This window comes from Crotalus tigris, unplaced genomic scaffold (assembly GCF_016545835.1).
Source record: "Crotalus tigris isolate CLP2741 ecotype Arizona unplaced genomic scaffold, ASM1654583v1 scf7180000024281.4978605, whole genome shotgun sequence".
Lineage (NCBI taxonomy): Eukaryota > Metazoa > Chordata > Lepidosauria > Squamata > Viperidae > Crotalus > Crotalus tigris.
In genome coordinates this window covers 1,021,067-1,042,406 of record NW_024100453.1, presented here as the reverse complement: position 1 = coordinate 1,042,406, position 21,340 = coordinate 1,021,067, and the positions used below count along the sequence as shown (strand labels likewise).

General features: G+C 40.9%; 1 protein-coding gene across 4 annotated transcripts in view; it reads right to left on the bottom strand.

Moving 5' to 3' along the window:
* Positions 1–21,340, bottom strand: part of ARHGAP40 (Rho GTPase activating protein 40) — a 72,766-nt gene that overhangs the window by 15,549 nt on the left and 35,877 nt on the right. For 2 of the 4 annotated variants that reach the window (XM_039323671.1, XM_039323669.1), the window contains exons 2-5: positions 14,265–14,467; positions 9,241–9,458; positions 7,574–7,649; positions 5,091–5,248 (exon numbers count right to left, since the gene is read on the bottom strand). In XM_039323671.1, the coding sequence (XP_039179605.1) occupies positions 5,091–5,248; positions 7,574–7,649; positions 9,241–9,458; positions 14,265–14,445 (633 nt within the window). In that variant the 5' untranslated portion in view covers positions 14,446–14,467. Of the gene's footprint in view, positions 1–2,056; positions 4,353–5,090; positions 5,249–7,573; positions 7,650–9,240; positions 9,459–14,264; positions 14,468–21,340 lie in introns of those variants that run through there. The other 2 variants (XM_039323670.1, XM_039323668.1) reach the window with 2 other exon arrangements.

The following is a 21,340-nucleotide window of genomic DNA, read 5'->3' as shown; positions in this document are numbered from 1 at the left end:
GCGAAGCAAACAGGTCTACCTGAGGCTGCCCGAACCTCTCCGATATTTCCCTGAAGAGGTTCGGTTCCAATCGCCACTCCGAGTGGTCTATCGTCGCCCTGCTTAGAGAATCTGCCTGACGATTCTCCTCCCCGGAAATGTGTTCTGCTCAATTGGATTTCAGATGGGATTCTGCCCACAGACCCAATGCTAGGGCCTCCTGCATGAGGGACCAAGATTTGGTCCCTCCCTGTCTGTTGATATGAGCCTTGGCTGCGACATTGTCCGTCATTACTAGGACATGATTCCCCTTCACTATGTTGGAGAACTGGCAAAGAGCCAGGTGTATTGCCCTTAGTTCTAGCCAATTTATATTGTGCGTGAGGTCGTGCTTGGACCATTGACCCTGAGCCATATGTTTTCTGCATGTGCGCTCCCAATCAAACAGACTGGCGTCTGTGGTCAGGATAAGTTTGTGAGGCTCCTTGAAGAATGTCCCCTTGTGTATGGCTGGTGACCCCCACCATCTGAGTGACTGTAGAGTGTGGTACGGAACTCTCACCTTCCGTGTGGAGGCATTCATGTTCCGCTTCTGGAAGGGAAGCAGGAACCATTGTAGATGTCTGGAATGAAGACTGGCCCACGGCACTATTCCTAGGCAAGAAATCATCTTCCCCAACAGCTGTGACAACTGAACAAGGGAACTACCTTCTCTCTCTGGATCCTGCGAACTAAGGATCTGATACCGTCCCTGCGTTCCTGGGAGAGGTAGACCTTGCATAGGTCTGAATCTATCACCGCCCCTAGATGCAAGATCCGAGTGGTAGGGGTGGTGTGGCTCTTCTTGAAATTTACTGAGAAGACGTGTCTCTGAAGTGTCTCTATTGTGGTCTGTAGATCTAGTTGAGCAGTGTGGAATGAACTGGACTGGATGATTATATCGTCCAGGTAACATTGTACTCTTACCGGTATTAATCTGAGATGTGCCGCTAATACTGCCAGTATCTTTGTGAATACCCGTGGTGCCGAGGATAGACCGAAGGGAAGTGCCCTGTACTGATAATGTCTGTTTGCATGGCAGAAGCAGAGGAATCTGCGGTGATGTGGTCTGATAGGAACATGAAGGTAGGCTTCTGTCAGGTCTATGGAGGAGAGGTAATCTCCCTTCCTGACACTTGCTAGAATGGACTTGAGGGACTGCATTTTGAACTTCCTGTAGATTAGGAAGCGGTTGAGTCCCTTTAGATCTAATATCGCTCTCCATCCCCCCGAGGGCTTGGGAACCACAAAGAGAATGGAGTAGAACCCTTTTCCTTTTTGTTCCGGAGGAACTGATTCTATGGCTCTTATTTCTAATAAGTGTGATATTGCTGTGTCTACTAGTTCGGCCTTGTGTGCGTGTCTTGAGGCGGGGCACTGAAGGAAACGGTCTGGTGGTATGGACTTTAGTTCTAGGGCTAGACCGAATCTTATGGTCTCTCTCACGCAGGTATCGTTTGTGGTGACCTCCCAAGTGTCGCTGAACAGGGTTAAGCGTCCGCCTATGGGAGGGTCCAACCTGGCGTCACTTAGACCTTCGGAATGGACGGCCTCCCGCCCCCCTGAAGGGTCGCTTGGTCTGGAACTGACCCCTGGCTCCTGAATTCTGGCGGTCCTGTTGGCGATCCTGTCTGGGGGAGAAGGATCAGGAACCTCTGGGCCAATCCCAGGACTGCCCTGATCGAAAGGGCTGCCTCCATTCCCAAGAAATTCCGGCCCTGAAGGACTGCCTGCGAAATTCTTGTTGAGGTCTCCTATCCGTCTTCTTGGATGGATGAGCTAAGGTTTTTCTCTTATCCTTCCCTTCAACCAGGTACGCCTCTAGGATTTGGCCAAATAAATTCTTGCCACTGTAGGTGTCTGTAGCAAGACGCCATCTTGACTTTAGGTCAGCCCTCCAGTGTTTGAGCCACATGAATCTGCGGGACGCAACTGTGGCTACAATAGATCTAGCCGAAAATTTGGTGGAGTTGAGGGAAGCATCTGACATGTATTCCGCCGCTGTTACTAGTTTACCTAGAGTATGTTGTGCGCATACCTGGTCTGGAGGAATTAATGCCTGTAGTTCCCGGAGCCACATGATAGAAGTTCTCGCGAAAAAGGACGAGGACGAAGACGCCCTGATGGCCCAGGCAGAGGCCTGGTGAGCCCTGCGGAGAGAAAACTCAAAACGTTTATCTTCCGCCTTGAGATGTTTGGCCATGTCTCCAGGAACAGTGGATGTGGAGAACAAAGATGTTAATGGAGCATCCACTGTGGGAACCTCTAAAAGGGAAGAGAATGCAGAAGATACATTATACAATCTCTTTTCTGTGCTGCTAGGAGAGGGTAGGGTGGCCAGTGAGGTCCACTCTTTTTCCACCGTCTTGTGGAAAACAGCTGGACAAGGAACTTGTTTTTCCTCTACCACCTTTCTAACAAATAAAGGGTTTGACTCTTGTGTAGCCGAGGTAGATGGCTTGGGTTCCTGCTCCGAGACCAGGTTGGCTGTTGTGCAGGCTTTTAACAAAAGAGATTTGAATAGGTTTGGATCAAAAAGCCCCGATGTTGGGGTTGGATCCTGATTTACCTCCTCATCCTCAGACATAGGTCCTTCAGTTGTCACCAGGTCAACAGATTCAGTCTCCCCAAACTGAGATGAAGTCTCAGAAATACCTGAACCCGCTGACTGGGGACGTCCAGTGCGGTCTGCGGGCAAGGGTGGAGAAGGTGAAACCTGTGAGGGACCAGCTGCTAAGGAAGAAGACATGAATTGATTGAAGGCCTGGTGCATAAAGCTCTGAAACTGTTCAGCCCATAAGGATCGCTCAGCTGAAGGCACACCAGCAGCAGTGGTCTCAGGAGTATGCGTACTAATGTTAGCAGGAGAAATGGAAGGCCCTGGCAGAGGGGATGTAGGGATATGTTGTCTAGGGGCAGATAGACTGACCTGTTCAGTTCCCCCTTGAGGAGACCCTGCCCTGGGGGCTTGATAAGACGGCACCAGTGAGGGCTCATAAGGTGAGCTGGCCAGAGAAGCAGGGGGAACCAATTCAGCTTCTCTGGACCTGAGCCTTTGTGCTTTGGAGAACTCTTGATCCAGTGCCTGGTGTCTCTTCGAAGCCTCTCGCTCAGCAGTCTTGGAGGGTTCTTTGGTTGATAAATGCTTGGTTTTAGCTTTTTTTCTTCCCCCCTGTATTTGAATCAGAGGATCTGCGTTTTGCTTGAATGGGGGGAATATCAGAACCCTGCAAAGCCTGAGGAGACTCACCATCTGCCATTTTGCCCAGGCTTTCCAGGTAGGAGAAGCCCTGGGGTGGGGGTAACTACGCAGATCAAGTTGTCCAGGAGGGAAGCTTCCCACGCCCTAAGACAACCACAATGGCAAACAGACAGAACAGCTGTCTAAAACTGTCTGCTGGGCCCTGCCGGCACAGCGCCGGGAGCTAAATAGAACAGGTCAGGAACCCCACAATTTAAGATAATAGGTGTTATTATTGTTATTATTATTTTTATTTTATTTTATTTTTGTAATAAATCTCTGAGAAGCAATGTGTCGAAAAAACAACAGCTAAACCCCCAAGAGGACCCAACGCAGTGAGTCACTAATGCTAGGCCTGAATTGGAGGCAAACAGCAACCTTAAAATGGCGACCACGCCCAGCACCAAATTCAAAATGGCGGCCACAGGTCTTCTTTCCGCCTAAAAATGGCCTCTCCTCTTAGTCAGAGCTGTTAAGACAGCTTCTCCGGCCTCGTCTTTGAAGTCCCCGTTCAGGCAGGCAAAAAGACGGAGGGAACCTTACACACACTTCCCCCCTTACAGCTATAAGGCACCACAAACTACTTGCGATTCTGCAGTCTGGGCGAGTCTCTGTGCGATCCTGGATAGAGCCTCGTGGCCACGAGGCAAGAGAGAAGCTCTGGTAATCGGCTGAATTCTCCAGAAACGCTGGCAATAAAAATTGTTATCAAACACAAGGGAAGCCTCCCTCGGTGTGCTGAACAGATACTCTGAGCTGAAAGCCGCTTCAGCGGCAAAGCTCCGACGATCCACGAGGCCAATTAGGCCCTCTGGAAAGCAAATCTCCAAGGTTGCTAATTCACTATCCTTTACTAAAAAAACAAAAATTATGTAAAGAGTACATTACAGGAAGCTATATTAGCAATCCTAATGCTACACTATTTAAACTAACAATTGCTGAGGAGCTAACAAAACTGTGTCCTCTCTGAGCATAGACTAAGACAAAACTGGGAAAGGAGCGCCCAAGGGAGGCGTGGCTAAAGTTTGGTCTTAGTCTAAATCTGAGCAGGAGGGCTTTGATTACCCAATCGGTGGATGCTACATCTATCATGCTGGAGAACAGGCATGTCAAACTGCTGGGCCGTGGGCCAGATGCGTCATGCCGAAACCGCGCCCACCTATTGCCGGATATGGGGAAAAAGTTGCAATACGTTGTGCGGTATCACGTGAGTCGCGAGTTTGACATGCCTGTTCTAGAAGGTTGCAGGGGCAACCTTGTAATACAGTAAACCCAAAGATGCTTTTTCATGAGGCAACTGAACTTCCTTGTTTTTCTTTTTCTTTGAAGATGTTTTGCTTCTGATCCAATAAGTTTCTTCAGCTTTGACTCGATGGTGGGGGAATGGAAGGATTTATAGTCCTTGCAGACAGTTATCTAGTCAGAGCTGAAGAAGCTTCTTTAATGAGAAGCGAAACAACTTCAAAGAAAACAAGAAACTCCACTTGCCTCATGAAAAAGCATCTTTGGGATAACTATGACCTGGATGACTGAGAATCTCCACAGATAAATAAAGTAATAAAATTGCTTCCCCAAAAAATGGAGAGCAGATAGTTTCCAGATATTTCTGTTGATGTTCTGAAGATGTTTTCTGAATGAGAATGGGGGTAGACACCCTCAGAAAGGCAAGCTACTACCATTCATTAATAGTCTCCCAATGGAAGTCCTGAAATCCTATTTGTGACATTTTGCCATTCAGCCATCAAATTTCAGAGTTGTGGGAGTGGTCACAAATGGGAATAATTCAGCCCATGGGATGGTCAACCTGGTTTGAAAACATTGGAAGCCTTACAGGTAAACAACTATCTTCCTTTATTCTCCTGGATTCCCTTGGGAATGATCCTTTGAGCAGGATCGCAGCCTGCTCTGAATAGGCAACCTCAGTGTTGAATAATTCTTCTCTCACAGAATCTCTCAGTGGAGACTGAAAGTCCGGGATTCCCACTGGATCTAAAAGTAAAGGATTTTGAATGAAGAAAAGAACATAATAAACAAGAAAAAAATTACACTTCTATCTACTGACTAAAATCAGTCTACAGAAATACAGATTGGCTTTTAAAATAAATGGATCCCAGGGTCCTAAAACCAAGAATCAAACAAATTTAAATAATCTAGGTTTTATTTCCAGAATAAAGAGGTTAAATAAAAGCTTTATTTTAACATACAATTCCAAAACTTTAACTAAACTCTTTTCATTTCAACATCCAGTTATCTGTGAAGGATTTCAATACTGTACATGCCGCTTGTGTGAATTAGTATTTTAATGAAATTATTTTGTTCAATCAGTTGAGCTCACTCAATAGTTTTATTTCCAATAATTTTTGTCATAGCAACATTATATATCACATAAAATTTGCTCTTAAGAATTCCAGCCAGATGTATCCATTTACTAAAGATGCAACAATTAACTAAGGTCTGTGTGTTCCCACCTAGCTGGTTTTAGCTACTTCAGTTCCTCGTTTTTTATAACTTAAAAAAGCAGTATTATTTTGTGGGGAGGTGGGGGAGTTACAAGAATACATTGTGAAGGAGAGGGCTAAGCCTTCTCCACTGGGATGTTGATGTGATCACTGTATTGGCTGGAATTCAAAAAATTCTAGAAGCCCAAACCTTGAGTGCTACAATCTCCTCCCTTGCTTTCCCTTCCTCGAAAACTGATGTAAGTTTTGCATACCTGAACTTAATATACAGTATTGTTAATCAAGCTACAGTATTTTAACTCATATGATAAATATGTTTGCAGGAGTAAAAATAAATTTATTTTATCTTGCATCTAACTCTTGCATTTATTTAAAAGCTCAGTCTGGCTGACCTCAACAAGCTAAGCAGCTTTTACACTTCAGACTCTTTTAGTATTTGGATGAGAGGCAAATGACTTGTGTGCTATTGCCAAGAAAATCAAAACATCAATATGATTACAACATTGCCAAAAATCAAGCTCAGCTTGAAGACTTAATTATTTAACTGAAGCTTTTAGATCTTGAGTTTTGCAAATTTTAAATTCTTAGAAAAATGAAAAAGAAAAAAAAGAATATTGAAATAGAAGAAAGTAATCACCACCAAAATATAAATAGGTTTTCTTTAAATGCAATGCGTGTAGTTTACATCACAGAATTTTCTAGTCAGCCTGGTCGTTACTAAGAGGCCCAGGATGGAGGTACTCACACTGTAAAGCTTGCGTACATGCTACAATAAATGGGGCTGACAGAACTTTAAAACAGAGGAAGAAATCTATAAGAAATTTATGTCAGAAGAATCACCTTAAATTTCTTGCAAACATGATGTCATACCACACTATTTGGAGAGTTACAAAACTATAGTCAGTGTATAAACACATGGAAAAACCGGGAGTTTCTGCTTTCACAGCAAGGTACAGAACATGTGGCAATTTGCCAAAGACCACTTTTGTAGGGAAGAATTTAGGGTTTTATTTTTACCCTGGACATGGCTCCCCAAGAAAGTGTTCCTCAAACCTGGATAAATTACCCAAAATTGAACAAAAGTGTTTTTTCTTGGGGCAGCCACTCTACAAACCCATTACTCTTCACAACAGGGACATTTAAATTGACTTAAAGATTGCCATATGGACTAAAATATATCTGAAAATCTCCCAAATTATTCCTATTAAGATGAAAACTAATACAATTATAAATGGTAATTTGTTATTGAAATGACATGATCGATCAATGATACTGTTGTTATAATATAGGTCAGTGGTTCTCAACCTTTCTAATGCCGTGACCCCATAATACAGTTCCCCATGTTGTGGTGACCCCCAAGTGGGTGTGGCCACCAATAAGAGGGAGTAGGACAGCTAGGGAAAAGGGAAAAAAATGGCGGACAGCGTGGTTTGGTGACCCCCGTGAAATAGTCATTCGACCCCAAATGGGGTCCCGACCCACAGGTTGAGAACCACTGATATAGGTAGTCCTCAAATTATGATCAATTGTTCAGAGACCATTTAAAGTTACAGTGGACTGAAGGAAGGGACTTACAACCATCTTCAAAGTTTGCTAAGACTTTCTGATAAGCAGTTTTGGGTAACAAAGGAAAAGGTTTGGGAAGCATTGGCTTAAGGGGCTAAAATGAATGCCTAAAATCTTGCAAACTCTTTAAGAATCCCTGAAATTCCCAAATCCTCCTTTCAAATCCTCTCCACTTCTAGAACATGATTCTCGACTGTCATTCAAAGCCCGATGTGGCACTTTAGTCGGCAACAGCTGCATACTTTTATATTCCTAATTTCTATTGATAGCAATGCAATAATTTTCTTACATTTCTGAAGGTTGTTAGATGATGCAGACCTGCGGTGACGTCGATCCATTTCAGACTCCATCACTGGTTCAGTCTCCTAGGCGGAGAGTACAAGAAAAGCCAGTAAATTCACGTATCACATTAAACCATGGCTTGTTTTAAGCATGCATTCTAGCACATCAGTGGACTTTTTTCTGTGTAATCTACATAAGTAGCAAGTGTATTGTTTTGATTGCAGGCTATCCCAATACTGAACGTAAAAATAAAACAAATGAAAATGTTTCCAAAATGCAATATTTACAATAATTGTATTTTTTTTTAAAAAGTCAAATATGTATAAAACACCTAGCTTACAAAGACTGATTCACATATTGCATTAAGCCAAATTGGAGATTAAAATGCAACTTTGTCAGTGCAACACAATGTAGATATCCCTTCAAAATCAAAACTGATTGTCAACCAATAATTAATCATTTCTAAGGAGGTTCATGAAATTTTATGAAAAAAATTTGATGTGATTTTTGAAGCCCAGCAGCTGGCAGCATATAGCTGACCTTAGCTGATTTCAAAAATGATTTCATTATTTCAAAGAACAGGATAGGAAAAAAAAACCACTTGAAAATTCTATCTTTTTACAGTATCTAAGTACCATGGAGTGATGCCCTTCACTTCAGTTATTTAAAAAAATCATTCCAGTACATATTTGGGGGTTTTCAATGATTGTCTCAGTTGCTTTATCTGAAACAAAAACTAAGATTCACAGCTAAAACCCAGTTCATCTGTTGTCAGATTAATATGGTCAAAGGTCAGAAAGCAAATATTGCAGGCTCTAAGAGTCAGAAATATATATATATTTTCTTTAAATGAGAGCAACAGATTTGGGATACCATCATGGTTTTGGTTTAGTGCACAGCAAGGTTAACTGTTAGTGGTGAAATCCAGCTTTCTAATGATGAGACAATAACAATTACCCAGTACAGGTAGTCCTTGATTTACAACCATTTGTTTAATGACTGTTCAAAGTTAAGACATTTATGACCAGTTTTCATACTTATGAGCCCTGTAGCACCCCATAGTCACATAACCAAATCTTGGATGCATGGCATCCCTCATGTATTTACTGGGATTGTCATTTGCAACCTTCTTAGGCAGTTTCTGACAAGCAAAGTCAATGGGAAAGCCAGATTTGCTTAACAACCACATGATTCACTTAAAAACTGCAATGATTCATTTAGCAACCATGACAAAAGGTGATAAAATAGAGCACAACACTCTCAACAACTGTCTTGCTTAGCAATGGAACTTTTGGGCTCAATTGCGGCCGTACGTTGAGCACGTATTAAGAGGTTTGCACGGTCTCTCTCAGTTAAAAATTGACTGTTTGCCTGGGTTACAACGTTAAGAAAATTACTGAAATTGCTAACAAGGAAAATATCCTCCACATTTAATCAAGAAGCAATTTGATGGTTTTGACCACTCAAAATTAGCACGTTTTTATGAAAACAACTTATCTATATTTCACTTAAATCACCCATTCTCTAAAATATATCTAAGTGAGGTTAAGTCTGATAAATTTAAAAAGAGGATAAAATGCGGCTTTTTTTTTTTTGAGGGATAATTTTAAATTGTTGACATTAGAAATTGGGAACATAAGAGCTGATGCAAAATGAGCATGTAAAGAAACGTACCCCAGACTCAACTACTCCAAAAATGTCTCTGACATCACGGATAGGCTGCTTATTTTTCTTCCGTCGGGAGCGGGTATAAGTATCCAACCTTCGCTGCACAGCCGCGGCCTGAGTCTTGGTCAAAGTGGACAGCAGGACAATGTTGCTATTCTCTTCATGGTCCTCCATTAGATCAGAGAGTCCTGCATCCTGCAGCCATTCAGCTTCAGCTTCTCCCTCTGAGAGGCAAGAAAGAATGGGAAAAGCAAGGTCAACAAATAGCATAGCACTTAACTATTCAAAGAATGAGTTCACACAACATTATGAAGCCTGAACTGGGTCTATAAAACACAACTGCTGTAGTTGCCTAAAATGCTATATTATTGGTTAATGGCTCATGCAACATGAAAAGACAATGGCTAAATTGTCACAATACCTGGAACTACAAACAAACCAATGCCTAGTCTAACATTCTGTGATCTGTTCTTCAGTCACAGAATAATTCAGATAAATACAATTGTAAAAACTAAACAAATGTATCTTTAACCAAAGATATCTTAAGAAGCTCCTATTATTTTCCCTGAATGATAGGGCTGAAAGGGCCCAATGGGCTTGCTTGTGAAAACTCCCAGTCCTATTTAAATACCCATCTATTTCCTTGAGTCAAGTCCTTCTAATTTATGAGGATTTCAAAACTGACATCCATGCAAAACAAATAAAGACAGGAGTAGCACGTACATGTTTCTTATATTCTATGCTCAGCATTTTTCCTTCATTTCTTTAGCTTTCTATGCTGAAAGCACATTGATTTGAAATGTCATCTATCTCAATTAGAAAACTAATTTTTAAAAAATTGTTTCTGGATAAATAAAGTTACTTTACAAGGATTTTCATCATATTCCTTACATATTTGATTATCTTTGCAAAATCTTGTTTCTCCAATGCTCAGTTCAGTATTGTTCTTCTTTATGTATTTGTACATTTTTAATCCTAAAAAAATTCTTAGTGAGCTACTATACTTCAAGGCTAATGAGTTAATGCAATATTTGTTCCAAACAACACATTCCTATGATGCACTGATATGCAGATGATGTTGCCATTTCAGGTTATGAAATGTCTGCAAGCAAACAACGAAACTCAGAGAGCACCAGGAACTCCACAATACACATTATTTCTGAAGTGCATTGTTTACAATGTTATTTTCTCGGTGTCTTTCATCTTTCTTCATAGATACACACAAAGAGCTATGAAAACCTTTTTTTTTCCATTTTGACACTGCATGAGTAATAAAAAAAATTCCCAGCAAATTTTTTTTTCAATTTTTCTTAGAGCAGAGTTGTTTTCTGACACATTTCTATTTCATTTTTCCTTACATATAACCAGATATTCAGCATATTTAGGGAAGCAGAATCTGACATCTATTTATAGCCCAACTCTTCTTAGCAGACTTCTCCTCTGAATTGAAATGCTGTCCACCCATTTTTGAGTTGGAAGAAAACCACATGTGACATTTGCTATCCCTACAGTTAACCTCTGTTGCCTCTGTTCCAGTTACTGCCAAATTCTGACTTCTTTCCAAGATAATGAGTGATGAAGCCTAATAGATATTACACATTTACTCCCTTGGATGTCTTTCTTCAAAATATCAATGCAACTGAGTTAAGACTGTCTCACTTATAGACTAGGAACAAGATAAAGAAGACAGCAGGGGACATGGCATTCCCTCCTCCCGCCAAAAAAATCAAAGTTTGTTTGTATAGCAATAACACTTAGACTTATTTACTGCTTCATAGTGCTTTTATAGCCCTCTCTAAGTAGTTTACAGACTCAGCATATTGCCCCTAACAATTTGGATCCTCATTTTACCAACCTTGGAGGGATGAACAGCTGAGTCAACCTTGAACCGGTCAGGATGAAGCACCTGGCAGTTGGCAGAGTTAGCCTGCAATACTACATTCTAACCACTGTGCCACCATGGCTCCAGTATCAGAGATAGGGGAAAGTTACCTTCAATCTTAATGAATCACAAACTGATCAAACAAGAATTAGAAACTCTACATTGTAGTTTCATAATAAAAAAAATCTGGTTCTCCTGCCCTGGAGGAGTTTACAGAACCAGCATAGCTCTACAAAGAATCTAGGCTTAGCCTGGTATGAATTAAAAGTATAATATCCCAAAATTGGGAATCAGTGATTCCTGTAAATGTAAATGAAACTCTTCAACCCACACAAACACACTTCTGACTTTTCTTTGTAGCTATTAAGAAAGGTCTCTTCACTTCCAAGAATAGCAACACTGCTCAACACATTCATCTCTTTCACTTCTACCCACTAGGTATAATTACTTAGAGGCCTGGAAAATATAAGAATATTTCAAAGAAATGTACACACCATACCACTTTCCAGACACAGAGAAAGGTTTTTTTTGTGAAAGTCCTCACATCAACAATGAGGAACTCTACCTGGTCAATTAAATTCTGCATCTGCTTAGCAGAAAATAGCAGAAAGAAAATCAATAAATCTGTCCAAATTTACACAAAATGTCTACCTAAGGTTAGTTCATAGACTTTCCCTTAGAAATATTTTCGGCTTAATAGTGTATATACAAAATTAGTTAATTCTATTCTCCCAGTATTGCCTATGAAATTTAGGCAGAGGAATGTTCCCGAACTTCCAGGGAAGAAATGGCAAACTGAAGATGGCTCAGCATTTTGAGGAGCAAACAACTGTGGCTAAGACAAGAAGCCTGCAAACACATTAAGTCCATTGACCCTCTCTGGAGGGAGGAAATAAGATTGCCCACATTGCACTCAATACGTTTGCTCCTCACCAGAAAACTGCAATGCAGCTGTCTCCAGGGAAAATCAGGATACAACAGAATTTACTATTCTTCCTGTAGCTGTAGTTGGACCCTTTAAAATAGAGGCCCCCAACCTTTTGGGCACTAGGGACCTGTTTTATGGAAAAAGATTTTTCTGCAGATCAGAGAGGGCGTGGTTTCGTGTGCTGCCTGCATCTAGCAGATGGGGCTTCATTTGTTTGCGCAGCCTGGTTGTGTATGCTGCAGCCCGGTGCCGGTCCATGGACCGGAGGTTGGGGACCCTTGCTTTAAAAGACACTAAAATTACCCTTCCTTCCTAACTGCCTTTGGAAATCACCTTTTAACTGCTTTACAGAAGTTAGACACTTTCAAAATGACATGGCTGGAAACACCAGGTGAGCATCTTCAATCATTAGCATAAGAAAATGAAACTGTATCTTTAAAAGTTTATAAATTCAAAATAAAAAGCAAAAAGGAAGACAAGGTTTTGACTACAGAGTTTTAAATAAATTAAGAATTCAGAAAAAGCTGTAATATTTAATTTTGAATATTAAGATGCTGATATTAATTTTAAATAAATTGTATTTTTGCGGAAAAATATTTTTGATATTGGAGACATAACAAGATAAGCAACTTATAAAGGTATTCAGAGTTATCACTGAGGACTGGCAATAGGACTTTAAATCAACATTATCTGCTATACTGCATGTTTTCATGAACACCCTGACCTGGAAGCAATTGTGGTGAGATGGGCAGAAAATAAATTTATAAATAAATAAATAACACCAGAAGTATTTAAAGCCTATTTGAAATTATTATGGAGAGCAATGTGAATATGAATTTATGACTGGAAACACTGGATGAATCTCTAAAAATGAAAAGACAAAGCCCATCATGAGAGTAAAGATTTATATGATCTGAAGAAAAAACAGAGTAACTGCAATTTTTTTTTTCTTGAACTTATAAAAGAGGCTTGTCAAAAGTTCTGAGAAAAAATGAGTCAAGGGATAATGGATTAAAGAAGATTGTTTTCTGTAAAAAAAGGAGGAATATATTTGATCAGATTTAAAATGAGATAGTTGTTATTTTCTAGACTTGCTGATATCTGGAAAAGACATTATATACTGAATTTGCTTCTAGTTAAGAGTTGAGATATGAAATGATGAGTTTTATATTTTGTTTTATATTTGTTAACAAATTTGTTTATTTCAGAATTCTGCTTGGACTTTTTGCTAATGCCTGGATTGGAAAATGTGTTATTTATTAAATTTGCCTAGAATTAGGAGTTGAGTTATGAGACAAAGAGTTATATATTTGTTAACTAAGAAGAGGTGAAGAGATAGTTGAACAGTTTATACTTGTGAGTGGGAAGCTGCTTTCTTTCTGAAACTTATTTTTCAACAGCACTTCAGGAAGTCAAAAAGTAAATTTAGAAACAATTGGACTTTAGGGAGTTGATTCCTGCCCGAGCAGGGGGTTGGACTAGATGACCTCCAAGGTCCCTTCCAACTTTACTACTATTACTATTACTAAGAGCAACTAAGCATGAGGACAATCCAACCTTTATGTATAATTAAAAATAAATACCGTAGAAATGAATGCCAAAAACTCTTATCCTGGCAAGAGAAGAAAGTTTGAACTATTTGCTCCCAACATTGTTCAAATCAACAGATTCTCGCCTTGGGAGTTTCAGAATAGAAACGTTCAACCCAGAGCAATAACAAGCATGGAGAGGCTTCATCCAGATACAAAATTTAGTGATGACGGAACTATGGTGAGGTCAAAGAGGTAGAACACTTTTGCTGCTCCCTGTTCCACAATAATAAACATTTCTAAACTTCATCCCCCAAAAGCTTTTTTTAAAAAAAAATCATGCAAAACATATTAACATTTAGAATCATCAAGTCAGAAGGCATCATTTAGACTGTTGAGCTCAACAGCTTGCGTAAGGAAAGTATTTAAGCTGAAACATCCACAAGAAAATTCTCTTCAGCTTCTACTTCAATACAAATAAAAAAAAAGGAATACCACCATCTCCCTAGATAATTTGTTTGCTTTGGCTGCAATTCTCTTCCTCTCACATTTTACAACAACTTTTATCTCAAGAACAAAAAAAAGGTTATTTGAAAGAATGTGCCCTTTGCCACAATTGCTGTGCCCAGTAAGCTACTGTTTGCAAAAATATTTTCAAGTCAGACTCTAGTAAACTATAGGCACTTCTTACCTTCTAGGAGCTTGGCTTCTGTAAGGCTGCCCTCATCAGACTCAGATTCAGTGCTCTCTTTGATGCTCTCTACTTCTAGCCAAAAAGTATCCATGGCTAGGTTATTTGATGAATCTGTCTGGGACGGCCTGTATTCCAAAGGTGGTATCTCTGAGGAGCTCTTCCGGGAAAAGTAATTCATCTTGCAAGGGCAATTTCGAATGCTAAGAGAGGAGGGGAGTGAAAATAACCAATTATTATACAAATATAAATATTGTGTATAATATCAGCGCTTACTGCATGAACTGGCTGTTAACTACTTCCCAAAAAGATAAGGTTCTGCTACATCCTTATTTTTCTCTATTTATTGCACAGTAATGTGGACTAAAGAAAAATAAGCCCAAGCTTTGATGTAAGTACAAAGGGCAACAATATAGGTTTCCGTGCTCTCTTCTAGATTGCTCTCCTCTCATCTAGACCTAGATGAGAATCTTCTTCAGAACACGCAGAAGAACATCAAAGGTTCAGAGTGAGTCTGTAAACACAAAGAACTTTACAAACTTAGAAGAAAACTTTTTGCAATCCTAAAAATATTGAAAAGCACTCACTGTTATACAAACTGTAACCCTAACACATTTAGAGGACATGAAAAATCTTAACTAATTATTTCTGGAGCAAACAGCAGAGTTCTGAATAAAGCTGGCTTCTTCACTGAACTGATGATTCTCAGACTTCTTTTTTTTTTATTAAAAGTTTTTTTTTCCATTTGTACATCATACAAAATACAATTTTGGAATAAAATAAATTCATAACCATTGGTACCGCCTGTCCATTCCCCCCAGGCCGCGTCCACCCTCTCTAAAACCTTCCCTACTTCCCTCCTCTTTCTCTCCTCCCCTCCTACTCTCTTCCCCTCCCCCTCTCCTCTTACCGTCCTACTTCCTCCCTACACCTTCTTCTCCTCTCATCCCTCTCAAACACATGAACGCAGCATAGGGGAAATGCCCAAGCCGCACCTTTCTTATAAACTACCATATCTATATGATCCTTACCCACCCACTCTTCCACCCACCCACCCCCAACTCCCCTCCCCTCACTTCCCAGAGCAGAATACAGGGTTATTAATGACAAAGTTGACAATAAAAAAGAAAAAGAAAAAGAAAAAAAAGGAGAAAAAAAATATCATACTTAACCTTTAACTCCAATAACATCATAAACAAATCTCTATAACATTTACTATAACATTCACTCGTAAAGTAAATGAAACTTTATAGTTCCATACTTCTTCTGAATATAATCTATCCATCTTCTCCATACAATAATATATCTTTCTTGTGTATGGTCCTTCAAATAAGCAGAAATTTTTGTCATTTCTGCAAAACTAGAAACTTTAAGTATCCATTCTTCTAAGGTAGGCAAGGAATCTTTCTTCCAATATGAACCTACTAGTAACCTTGCCGCGGTTAATAAATTCAACATTAAAGTAGTTTCTTTGTCATTTAGATCCACAAAAATACCCAATAAAAATAATTGAGGAGTAAACTTTATCTTCCTTCTAAAAATCTTTTGAATGTTCCACCAAATCATAATCCAAAAAGCCTTTACCTTTTTGCAATTCCACCAAATGTGAAAATATGTCGCATCCTTATTGCCACATCTCCAACATTTGGGCTGTATATTAGAATACATACAAGATAATTTTTTAGGATCTAGGTGCCATCTATAAAACATTTTATAAAAATTTTCCCTCAAATTTTGAGCTTGTGTAAATTTGACATTTCTAATCCAAATTGTCTCCCATAAATCCAATGAAATCGGTTCCTGTATATTCTGAGCCCATTTAATCATACAGTCTTTGACCAATTCTGTTTCCGAGTCTAACTCTAATAAAGCATTATAAATTCTTTTTATATGAGCCTGGCTCTGATTTTTAATCTGAATAACCAATTGTTTATCATCTAATGTTATTCCCTCTTTCTTATTTACAGTCCACCTGTCCACTATTTGTAAATATTGAAACCATGACTGTAGAATATTCTCAGACTTCTTATGCATTGATTTTCTCAGTCCTACAATCCAGGATATAGAAATGCATGAACAAACCAAACCTGTGTAACAAATCACAATGTTGGGAAGGGAAAGCAGAGCATTGAAAGAAATCCACAGGAAAGTTTATAATCACTTGGCAAGGAAATGACAGATGAAAGGGATATTTTTTTAAAAAAAAAAATAAACATGCATGTGTGGGGGATGTGGAGAAATCACATAACTGGAAACTCAGTCTCTTTCATTTGCTTCCAAGTCTTTGCCTGAAGCATTGTCATTTGAATAATGGATTATAGTAAGTAATCACTTAAAACCTATGAGGACCAGATCAACTGATATTAGATCTCCCCAGCAGTGCAAGAATGTTGTGTGGTTAAGTAAATTAAGCAGCTGGAAAAGCAGCCAATTTTGATTCACAGAATAATATTTTGGGAAGGGAGAACCTCACAAATCAACATTATAGTTACCATTCTGCTGCCATTCTAAAGAGGAACTGCAGAAGAGAAACTCACATTACTTACACAATGCTACAGTATATGGTTCCCACCATCTAGAATCTGCAGTTAGTCGGTTTAAAAATAACTTCCTCTAATCCTTTCCAGTGGTTTTCAGAAAGGCTAGATGTCTGATGCATGAGTTACCTTTATTTAGGAAACAACTTGTATTCACCCCAAACTGATCATTTTCAGTAACCATGCAAAAGATACATTCTGGTTCCATAGCTATGAGAGTGAAGATTTGTATTATAACTTCATGTTTTAAAATTTATTCACAAGTCAGTATCAATGTCTTTGCCATCTTATGTCCACCACCCAACTGCCCATAACCCAAATAAAGTGCAAGAGAAATATATAGATGGTGTTTGCTTGGTAATCCAAACACTGCATGAATTACTTAACAAAAGAACAAGAATGACAATCATTAGAAGTGACAAGTATTAGAAGATTAGTTTGATATTTCTAATTTTATTTTTCAGTTAAAATGGTTCCCAGAGATAAATTTACATACACATTTTTTTAAAAGACATTCCTACCTATCATAGAGACAGAGAAAAGGAATAGGATGAAAAGAGGGACATGGAGGTAAGCTAAAGTAGCAATGGTTTAACTAAATACAGGTAATTCAAATTACGAATGTAATGGAGCCTGCACAGTCCACTTGTAACTTGAAAACTCGTGGGAATCTTGTACCTCAAATCAAAAAAGTCCCTGCTCATTAAGACGCACACGGCATGTTAAGTGCATGAGGTATCTCAGGGTGGGGAAGGCCATGGGGGGGCCTAATGATGGAACATACCCCAAGGCCTCCCTGCCCCATTAAGAAATCTCATGCCCTCCCTTCCTGCCATGCCAGACTCACTTACCTTGCAAAATCTGTCTCCTCTCTGCCGCGGTTTCTTTCCCTTTGAGGGAGAGGAGAATTGGCTTGGAAATGCTTTTTGCACTCCTGGGTGCCATAATATCACACAAGTTCAAACACAAATTCTCTGAAAAAGAGATCATGGCCTCTGGAAGCTTCCATTCTGAGCAGGGGGAAGTGTTTGCTTCGTTTGCATGTCTATGGGGCAAAGCGTGTAATTGGAGTTGGCCGGGCACAGGAACCAATGCCATCCGTGGCCCAGGTGCGCTGCTCACTTGCGTGCGCTGGCTTTAGTTTGAGGGCAGGAACAAAATCTTCAACTGAGCGGGGATGCATTGCGCGGCAAGTCTCCTTGCACCTGCGTCCAAATTGCTAGCAGCAGTGGTGGCAGCAACAGCCACCTGAGCTGCCACGATATCTCCTCCCCAGCCAGCCACCCACACTGCCCGACCTACTCCACTGACCGGCCAGCAGCACAAATCCTGACCACTCTTCTCCTTGTCCTCCTCCCCATTCAAGTGGTGGCAGCAGTTTCAGTTTCTCCGCTCTGTCCAAAAGGAAGAAAGTGGAGGTGCAGAGCAGGATTCCTCTCAAGAAGATGCAGGTCTGCTGCTCGCTTGTGTGCGCCAAGCTTATTAAGAGCAATCCTGCTCTGTGCTTCCACTTCTTCTGCTTCTTCCAGTTGGATGGAGCGGACAAACTCAAGCCACTGCCACCTTGCTCTGTGGCTGTTTTCGCCAGGAAAGGGCTTAAGAACAGGCTTTTTCCAGCAAAAACAGAGCCACAGAGTGTGGTGCAATCACTCTGGGGGCTCCGTTTCACCAGGAAAGGGCTTGAGAAAAGACCTGTGGGGCGCTTCAGAAACGGAAAGAACTGTCACAGGGAGCTTCAAAACGCAGTGAATCCCTGCGTATTAAATAGCCCCATAGGCGCTCAAACATTTTTTAATTCAAACGGAGACCTGAGTCAAACAGAGCTTCAAGCAGTCATGTGGACCTTCCAATCTCTCTCAGGTCTGCATTTGGATAAAATGTGTTTGAGCAGCAGTGGCTGGAATTTCTCCGCTCCGTCCGAGTGAAAAGAAGTGGAGGCACAGAGCGGGATTGCTTTCAATGAGGCTGGTGCATGCAAGCGAGCAGCAGACCACGTCTTCTTGAGAGCAATCCTGCTCTGCTCCTCTGCTTTCCTTTCAAACGGAACTGAGAAACTGAAGCTGCTGCCACCACTTGAGTGGGGAGGACGACAAGGAGAAGAGCAGTTAGGATTTGTGCCGCCAGCCAGTCAGGCAAGGAGTAGGTCGGGCAGGGTGAGTGGCTGGCTCGGGAGGAGAGATTGTGGCTGCTCAGGTGGCTGTTGCCGCCAACAGTTTGGATGCAGGTGCAAGGGAACTTGCCGCACGATGCATCCCCGCTCAGTTGAAAGCTTTGTTCCTGCTCTCAAACCAAGATCGGCGCAAGCGAGCGAGCAGTGCACCCGGGCCACGAACAGCATTGGTTCCTGTACCTGGGCAATTCCAATTCCACACTTTGCCCCATAGGCATGCAAACGAAGCATACACTTCCCCCCCCCCCTCAGAATGGAAGCTTCTGGGGGCCATGATCTCTTTTGCAGAGAATTTGTGTTTGAACTCGCACGATATTATGGCACCCAGGAGCTTCCATTGTTGGCGCAAAAAGCATTTCCAAGCCAATTCTCCTCTCCCTCAAAAGGGAAAGAAACCACGGTAGAGAGGAGACAGATTTTGCAAGGTAAGTGAGTCCAACACGGCAAAAAGGAAGGGGGAAGCAGTTGTGTGTGGGGGAAAAGTAGCATGAATGTTGCAGAGCCTCTGCGGTCGCTTTTAAGGGCGAATGACTGCTGTGGTGCTGCAATATTCATAATTTTGGGATTTGCTCGTAAACACTAGGGGTTGCTGGTCCCATAACTTCGAACGAACGTTAAGTGAATGGTCGTAACTCGGAGTTTACCTATAATACTGTAAAAGTCTTATGTAAGTATGTACTAGAACAGACATGTCAAACTCGTGTATCGGGACAGTTTTGCCATTGCCAGCAATGGGGTGGGCCTGGCTTCTGCGTGACGCATGTGGCCCGCGGGCCGGCAGTTTGACAACCCTGTACTAGAGGAGGAGAAATCTGAATAAAACTTTCAGCAAGGTAATGATACAGCCTTTACACAGTATTCCCATGTTTCCCTTCTTGGGTCCTGATAAATGGATGGGATATTTAAACAACCTGCTACCAGACTTGCAGATTCTGCGAAGTTGAGAATAAAGCAAGATACAGGATTGCACAGCAATCTGCAATTGGGAAGAGGGATCAAGTGCTTGACATGAAAATTAAATCAACAGGTAGCCTCCGAACAGCAGGCAAGAAAAACGACAAGTTTTTTGACTTCGTTGCCTCCGACGGCAACTAAAATGGCGTCTGCAGGTGTTCCTGGCTACTGGAGATGATCCGGAGGCCCCAAATTCAAAAAGAAATCTCAAGCCTGCAGCACGAGATTCAGTTGTTGGAAAAAAACGGGGGGAGAAGGATGGATTTCCAAGGCAAGCCTGCCAAAGGCAGGAAAGGAAAGCTGCAGGAGCCTCCCCCCACCTCTCACTCCCCAATCAGTAATTCTAAAGTAGCACTGATCCCAGTGATAAGGGAAAAATTTGAGGGAGAATTCCAAATTAGGATTTACAAATTAAGGGAGGATTTCAATTAATATTCAGTCAATATAGAGGAAAAAGGAGAATTCACCAATGGATTTCTGACCTGCTATCTGTTGAGAGCCAAACCTGATACGTCTTCAAGAGCTAAGACCAAGTTAAGACTGGATCTCCTAGCAAGAGGGGGCGTGTCAAGTTTGGCTACTTGGTCTCAAGAGCAGGCAGACAGAGACAACCCATTGGTGGATTATCCATCTCCTGTACTGGAGAATATTGACCTCTGCTTCCAGATTAGCAGGGTGTGTTTAGCCAAGAGATTAGTTAAACTCTCACTTTGCTGCTTTGCTTTCCCACTTACCAGCCAGTGGGAAACCACCCACCAATCATAGCTATGATGCAAGGACAGTGCTTGGAAAGGGTGCAGATTTGGCAGGTAGCTCAAACCACATTCTCCTGTTTTACCACTCATGGAAAAGGAAAGGGCAAACCTACGCATTACCTCCATAAGATGGCTGAGGAATTGTCCATTGAGTTTGGGGGGTGTAAAATCCAATCCCAGGACAATAGAAACAGCAACTGAGTACAGTAGTGGCCAAAATTGTGGAAACCTTTTGGGGAAAGTGTATTTTTGAGGTTTGATGGCTAATAACATCACTTTTTTTTGGAGTAGTACCATAAAATTATATATCAATGGAAAGATAATTTAATCAAGAATGTAATGCAACATAGTTTGTTCAATTATCTGTACTGTATTCTATGAAAAGTTACAGCCAAATAACCAGAAAAAGGAAGCACAACTTGCTTAGGTTGGTATCAGGTAGCTTTCCTTCATCTGTCTGTAGCCAATGAGCATGAATGTTTAGAGAGCCAATCAGGTGTCATCTTGTTTTGGCAATGAGCCAATCAGATCACAGTAGGATTCAGTTATTGATGTCATGTATTGAAGCTGAAAGGAGGACATTTGTCAGTGTTTACGTGATCGCTATCAAGTTGGTTGGGGGTTTTTTTGTGTTCTTTCATTTAGTGAGCTTATAAAACA